The 7185-nt window shown below is 64.5% G+C and overlaps 1 protein-coding gene across 6 annotated transcripts in view; it reads left to right on the forward strand.

Annotated features, from left to right (window-relative positions):
* Positions 1 to 6074, forward strand: part of NARF (nuclear prelamin A recognition factor) — a 31196-nt gene extending 25122 nt beyond the window's left edge. For 3 of the 6 annotated variants that reach the window (XM_004463664.5, XM_012527250.4, XM_058284963.1), the window contains 4 exons: positions 32 to 95; positions 1488 to 1622; positions 1903 to 2060; positions 3383 to 6074. In XM_004463664.5, coding sequence (XP_004463721.1) covers positions 32 to 95; positions 1488 to 1622; positions 1903 to 2060; positions 3383 to 3630 — 605 coding nt within the window. In that variant the 3' untranslated portion in view covers positions 3631 to 6074. Of the gene's footprint in view, positions 1 to 31; positions 96 to 1487; positions 1623 to 1902; positions 2651 to 3382 lie in introns of all 6 variants that reach the window. The other 3 variants (XR_011646979.1, XR_011646980.1, XR_011646978.1) reach the window with 2 other exon arrangements.
* The last annotated feature ends 1111 nt before the right edge of the window (positions 6075 to 7185 follow it).

Raw genomic sequence — 7185 nt, forward strand, 5'->3', positions numbered from 1 at the left:
GTCACGGCGCCGCGTCCCGTGTCGTCTGCAGGTGAGGTTGCACAGATGATGGAGCAGAGTGACCTCCCGGTGACAGAAGCCGCCGTTGACACCCTGTAAGTGGCGCTTGCCGCGGCCGTCGCGGGCGGGGGCTGTGCGGGTAAGCGCTGCTGGGTCCCGTCCCCGCCTGGGCCCCCTGCTCTGCGACGAGCATGTGGGCGGCCCCAACTCGAGTGACCCTGGCCGTCCTGCAGGCAGGACCCGGTGGACACCGGGCAGCCCAAGGTGCAGTGGGCGCCACTTCTGGCCGCGCCCGGCCTTCAGGGGGCCCTTCCGGGGCCTCTGCTCACAGCCCGCCCTGAACTCGACAGTGCTGCCAGCCCTGGGGGTGCCCCTTCCAGCCCCTGTGCAGGAGCGGCAGGCAGTGGGACCCCAACCGCAGTGACGACCAGGGTCCCCCGCGTCCTCCCAGCAGCGTGGGCGCAGGGCTGTTCTTAACGCCATGCTCTGGAAGGTGGCAGGGAGGGCCGTGCCGGCTGGAGCCTCTGCTCGAGCCAGGTGGTGCAGGCCCGGGCACCTGGGCCCAGCAGACGCCGCCCCACCCGCCTGGCAGGGAGACGGCGCCCCTGCACCAAGGCGGGAGTTCTCGAGGGTCGTGCTTCTGCGCAGGTTGCCTCCCCCCGATGTGCTTCAGCGAGGGGAGGGCTGGGCAGGCTGGGCGACCTCGCCTGCCCGTTCCTTCGCCTCCAGGAGCGCCCGTCGTGCCTTGGCAGAATCCCGGCCCCCCGTTTGCCCCGGACTGTCGAGGTTATCCGCAGGAAGCTGAAGAGCGGGTCCGCCCTCTTCCCCCAGGGACCCCAGCCCACGGTGTTTCCCTCAAGTCTCTGGGACTGCTCAGCCCCCAGCCCCTGTCAGCCCCAGCCTGCCCGACTCCCTTTCCCCAAGTGCAGGCAATAACAGGGGCCCCTCGGGAGAGGGTGGGTGGGAGGAAGTCAGTCTTGTGGGATGCCTTGTGCTGCTGCCTGCACACGGGGCAGTCCTGCCTGCCCAGCGGCCACTGCTGCCCGGCCCGAGGGGCTGGACTGAGGCGGCCTGAGGCTCCAGTGCCCCCACCGGCTGGCGATGGGACCAAACAAGTCGCACGAGCACCTGCAGCTCCGAGTGCCACTCCTACACGGGGGTCTCAGGGTGCTGAGTGCAGTGGTCCCTCATCAGCACTGGGGCAGTGGGCGGAGGGCAGGACCCTGCCAGAGGTTCCTGCAGCTCCAGCTGCAGCCTCAGATCTGCTCACAAGGTAAACTGAGCAAGGTAAACTGCAGACTCGTTACAATCAAGTAATAGAGTTTGCCTGGAAGTATTTACCAAGGATTTCATTTCCCAAGTGACTGCCTGCATCATGCTCCGCTTTGGAAGTGGTTCAGATCTTGCTGCCGTGTCCTCAGATAAGTGCGAGGGACTTCAGCGCTGGGTGTCTCGTTAAGAACTTGTCTTTTTTTCTGCCCTGTAAGATTTGGAGACTTGGAGGAAGAGGTCAGGCGCCACGACGGAGCCAACTCGGCCGGGTACCTGGCGCACGTCTTCAGACACGCAGCCAAGGAGCTGTTCGGCGAGGACGTGGAGGGGGTCACCTGCCGGGCCCTGAGGTGGGTGGACGCGGGGGCATGTGTCTGCGCTTGCTTGTCAGCAGAGCACCCAGCCGGCCGTGCGTGTGTGTGCGCATGCGTGCATGTGTGTGCGCGTGTGTGTGTGAGTGCATGTGCGTGCAGGCACGCCTGTCCAGCCTGTGCAGCCAAGAACAAGAGCGAAGGCCTTGTCCTCAAGTGCACGCTCGTTTCTGCTGCCGGCCCCGCCCTAGACTGGAAAGCAGCGGCGCCTGGCCTGGGCGGCGGGTGCGGGCTCAGCAGCCCCGTGGTTCCTTTACAGAAACAAGGACCTGCAGGAGGCCACCCTGGAGAAGAACGGGGCGGTGCTGCTGCGCTTTGCCGCCGCCTGCGGCTTCCGGAACATCCGGAACGTGGTCTTGAGGCTGCGGAGGGGCGGGTCCCCCTTCCACTTCGTGGAGGTTTTCGCGTGCCCGGGAGGTAGGTGGGCGGCCTTGTCCCGCGGTCGCACGGGGGCCAGGGCGGTGCCCCGGGGCCAGCTGTGTTCGTCCTCGGCCTGGCGGCTCCGCGGGCACAGGCGCTCACCCCAGCTGTGGGGGCGCCCTCTTTCCCTCACACCTGCGCAGTGGAGTAGCAGGAGCGCATGCGTCCGTACAATGTGGGGGCCCTGCGCCCCCGTGCAGAGCTGGGGGTGGGGGCGGGCCATGCACTGCCGCTTCCTCAGCTCCGGGGCTAGTGTCTGGCGGCTGCAGAGGGTCCCGCCCCTGATCCTTAAGTGGAACCAGGTGGCTGGGGCTTGGGGTCCCAAGATGGTGCCCAGCGGGGGGAAGGTGGGGGGGGGGGGCCGGGGCCGCCGGAACCAGAGATGAAAGCCGAGGGGGGAGCCGGCTCGCCGCCGCTGCAGTGAGGGGCAGGTCAGTAGTCCAGGCTGGAAGGTGGCCAGAGGCCAGGTGTGGGGGTTCAGGAGAGGAGCCCGTGGCCCGAGCGCCGAGCTCAGCCCCAGGCGTGGAGAGGGCTGAGTGGTTTCAGGTGCCGCCTGCAGGACGTGTGATGAGGAGTCAGCACGTGTGGTGAGTCAGCACGTGGGGCGTCTCAAGGCCACGGGCAGGGGGGCCCCTGGTGGGGGACGCAGCTGGAGAGGGGGCTGGAGGCCGGAGCCTGGCGAGGAGATGGAGCGGGCCCAGGGAGGCGGGAGGGGTCTGCGGGCTCTCCAGGCGGGGGCGCGTCTGGGCGGGGGAGGCCGGGGACGACTGGGCTGTGGTGGGACATGCGTGGGCTGAGGTGGGGGGGGGGGGCAGGGGGGGGGGGCAAGTGGACGGCCAGGGCTGGGGAGGGGAAGGGGAGTGCGCCTCACCTGCATGGGAGCGATGGGCTGGGGGGCTGCTGGGCGGCTTGTCTGCTGCTGTGGAGCATCGTTCTGGGACCGGCGGTCAGCAGGCAGCTGTGCCAGCTGCTGGGCAGTCGCTGTGGCCTTCGCCGGGTGGAAACGGACTCCGTGTTCCTTTAATGAATTTGTGTCTTCTTCATCACGACGTCCGTGATGCACAAGGCAGGCAGCGCCTTACTCAGGCCACACAGCTGTGTGGGGGCCCCTGGGCACCCCGTCCCAGTGGGGACAGCGCGTGGACCTGGCGCAGCTGGAAACCCTGACGTGTACAGGAGGCCCTGCCTTACCCAGCCTTGAGGCGGCTCCTGCGTGGGTTAAGTCAGAGGCGCAGCAGCAGGCCGAGGGCGGGGCGGGCGCCCCCTCAGCCTCTCCTGCTGCGCTGAGGACTCAGCGCAGGCCGGTGCGTGTCTTGCAGGGTGCTTAAACGGCAGAGGCCAGGCCCAGGCCAAGGACGGGCAGGCGGACAGAGCCCTGCTGCGGCAGATGGAAGGCATTTACGCAGGGCTCCCCGTGCGGCCCCCGGAAAGCAGTGAGCAGGTGCAGAGGCTGTACCGGGAGTGGCTGGACGGCGCCGGCTCACCCAGAGCCCAGCAGGCCCTGCACACCGCGCACCCAGGCCCGGGCCCCAAGCTCCCTGCCAGTGGCCTGCATATCACCTGGTAGCAGAAGGGGCAGGCGCCGTGGGTGGTGGGCACCGGGAGAAACCCGACAGGCTGCTGGGGCTCACCTCGCTGCCCGCCCGGCGCCCTCAGCTCCTGGTGCTCTCCTGTGGGGTGTGGAATGGTGTAACAGAGGAGCTCCCCAATTAAATACGCTTTATCCTAAGGCCACGACAAAAGCCCGAAGAACACAAACAGAGACAAACTATTATCTTTTAGGTGTTTAAAAAAAAAATGAAGGTGACCTGGGAAAACCTAAGCCTCCAGAGGTCCCGTCTCAAGTTCTCAGAGACGATTGACGCAGGCATGGCGGAGGCTGGGCCGTGGGCCGCGGGCCACTGACTCGCTGCCTTGCGACCTCCCGGCCTGCCCTTGCCCAGCGCGGCCCCTGCGTTTTACCCGTGGGCCCTGATAAATGGTTGTGCCTAGAAGTTGAATGGATTGCCAGCCTTGGGAACCAGGAGGCTTCCCAGATAAATCAGGATTTCTAGTTTTTCTTGAAAGATCTCGAGTTCAGGTGACAGGCTGTGTGCTGGGGTGGCACGGGGGCCGCCCTTCTGGGACCCAGCTCTAGCTGGACCCCGTAGGCGCAGGCCCTGTGCCCTCAGCGCCCCTCTTGTGTGCGGCTTCAAGGTGAACTTGCCGTGAGGCCAGGGGGAGGGCTGACGGTCTAGACGGTCATCGCTGGGAGCGGGGTGGCTCGAGCACTGGGCACCTGTCTGACCCGGCCCTGGTACTAAGAACTATCTAACTATCCAAAGGCAAAAAAATGTAAACCAGGTTAGAGAGCCGGAAGGCCACCCTGAGCCTTGGGGCCCGACTGCCAGGCTGTGTGGGTCAAGCCCTGCGCTGCTGGGTGCCTGCTGCCTCCCACCGAGGGGGGAGGTACTGCCTGGTCCCGGGCTGGCTGGGACAGCTTCCCCTGTCCCCCCATCTGTGTCCCCATGTCCCCCATTGTCCTTTGCCTCAGGGGCCCCCGTTGCTCTGCGGGGACCCTCCCTCACACCTCCCTGGGCTGGGCATGGCACCCTCGCCTGCGGGTGTATCAGCCTTGAGGGATGGGGAGGCGCAGAAAGCCGCCTGTGCACAGACAGGAGGAGAGGGCCGCTGAGCAACTGGCCACGGACAGCGTCCAGGAACTTTCCATCGGGGGTCACCCTGCAAAATTGTTCATCTGCCAGTGGCCTGGGGGTGGTTTTATAAACAGGCGGGTTCCATGAGGAGGCAGAAGACGTTCTTTAGTGCTCAGCGTGTCACGTGACCTTTACCTCCCCTGTCTGGATTGTCCCTGTGTAACTGTATGTTGGTAATAGCATACTTTGTGTTAAATTGTATATTTTTTGCTTTCAATCGAATTTCCATTCCTCAAAATAACTGATTATGGAATAAACAGCACAAAGTTGTGTGTGAATGTGAAAGGTTGCGCGCACCATACACTGCCCCGGCCGGGAGCGGCTCACGCGGTCTAAGATGCCAGCCCGCAGGTGAGCTGCTGCCCGCCAAGCCCTGGTGGGGAGAGGCAGGCCTGGATTCGCAAGCTCCGGAGCAGAGCTGCCGTCGCCAGCTGCGGTGACCTCGGCTTGGTGGCACAGCTGCCCTGCCTGGAGCCCAGGGGTCGGGGCGCGCTATGGCTGAGCTGGGCTACGGCCTTGTACGCTTTTTCCTCCTGCCTGTCGGGATGTCATGCACCTCCAGGAGGTCGTGCCGTTCCAGCAGGTGTGGAGCCGCCCCCGTGACCCGCCTCCCCGCAGTGAGGCCCAACATGGCCCATGGCGTTGCCAGCTCGACGGGCCTGGGCTGCCTGCAGGGCCGCCGCCTCCTGCCTGCTCCAGGCAAAGCGCGAATATCGGGGTCCCCAGCCCCACCTGCTGGGAGGCAGCAGAGCAGCCGCAGGCCCCGGGCCCCCGCCTTGGGGTACGCCAAGGCCCTGCAGGCGCCCACGGGACAGGCCCCGCACCGGGTGCCACCAAGTCTTTTCTGCACACGCTTTTGCCCTTTTCTGGATCTGTCACACCAGGCACCGAGTAGGTCTACAGCAAAGGAGGGAAGCGGACTTGGCCCAAGTGATAGTGTCCACTTGCCACATGGGAGGTCCAGGGTTCAAGCCCAGGGCCTCCCGACCCGCGTGTGGAGCTGGCCCACGTGCAGTGCTGCCACACGCAAGGAGTGCCGTGCCATGCAGGGGTGTTGCCCGCATAGGGGAGCCCCACACGCAAGGAGTGTGCCCCTAAGGAGAACCGCCCAGCATGAAAAAAGCGCAGCCTGCCCAGGAATGGTGCAGTACACGCGGAGAGCTGACACAGCAAGATGATGCAACAAAACACGACACAGATTCCAGGTGCCTCTGACAACACAAGCAGACACAGAAGAACACAGCGAATGGACACAGAGCAGACAATGATGGGGGGGGAGGGGAGAGAAATATTAAAAATAAAATTTTTAAATAAAGCAGAGTTTCCCTCGTGCTTTGGAAACGAGCAGGTCCTAGAGCGGAATCATTTTTTAACTGAAAATGCAAATAGGTATATATACTTTTGCCCCGTAGATCAACAAATTTAAGAAAGGATGGTGTCGGGAGTAGGCTCGGTGTCGCTGGTAGGTGGTAGGATCCCAGTTGGGGCGGGGCTGGGGGCCCACACCTCTGCCTGCAGCGGCCCACGGCCCCCCAGCTTGCTGGGCTGTGGCCCTGAGAGGAGCGCCCGCAGCAGGACCGTCGAGAGCTGACCGGGAGCCCTGTTTGGTCTTTTTTTTTAAGCCAAAACTAGAGGGAAATAGACATTTAAAAAGGAGGAATGAGTGACACCGAGCTGGACGGGACGGCAGGGCCCCTCGGCCCAGGCACACGCCTGCGGGGGTGGGGGGCCGGACCCAGAAGGTTCTGCCCCGGCCTGAACTCGAGTCCAAGTCCTGGGTGCAGACCCCCATCCCAGAGCCGCGGGCACCCCAGCTGCCTGGGCTGAGGAACGGGGGGCTGGTGGGCACAGGAGCGTCTGGGGGCGGTCGCACGGCCAAGCCCCCACCCCCACCCCGCGGGTCCCAGGAGTCAGGACGCAGCCAAGAGCGGTCCCGGCCCCTCACCCAGTCAGGCCCATGTGTCCGTGGCTGCACCACGCACTGCCTGCCTGGGCCAGGGCGGGACCCCGGGACCCCGAGGCAGCCAGCCCAGCCCAGGGCCCCCGGGGTGGCCCAGCTGCGGCAACCGGCCAGGCTGCAGGGCCTGCGGGCCAGAGGGGAGGCGGCGGCTGCCTGTTTCCCAAAACGCCGGACCTTTGCGGTTCCTCCCGTGACTTGTGAAGAGAAATCTCTAGATTACTCTAGATGTGGGTGCAGCCTTTTGCTGCTAAACCAAAAAACCTAAGTCAGGAAACAACAGCCCAAAGCACGTCTGCGGTGGTGGCTGTGGCTGGGTTTTTGGAAGGTGTCCACAGACCGTGTTTTTTCCATGTTGACTGAAAATGCCTGGGAAGGTAAGTTGTGCTGTTAAGAATGAACTAGCCTTTTCCTTCTGCTGCTCCCCTGGCCAAGGAGCCATTTCTACCACAGAAAACTGCTTAAAATC

This window comes from Dasypus novemcinctus, chromosome 21, assembly GCF_030445035.2.
Source record: "Dasypus novemcinctus isolate mDasNov1 chromosome 21, mDasNov1.1.hap2, whole genome shotgun sequence".
NCBI classification, from domain to species: Eukaryota; Metazoa; Chordata; class Mammalia; order Cingulata; family Dasypodidae; genus Dasypus; species Dasypus novemcinctus.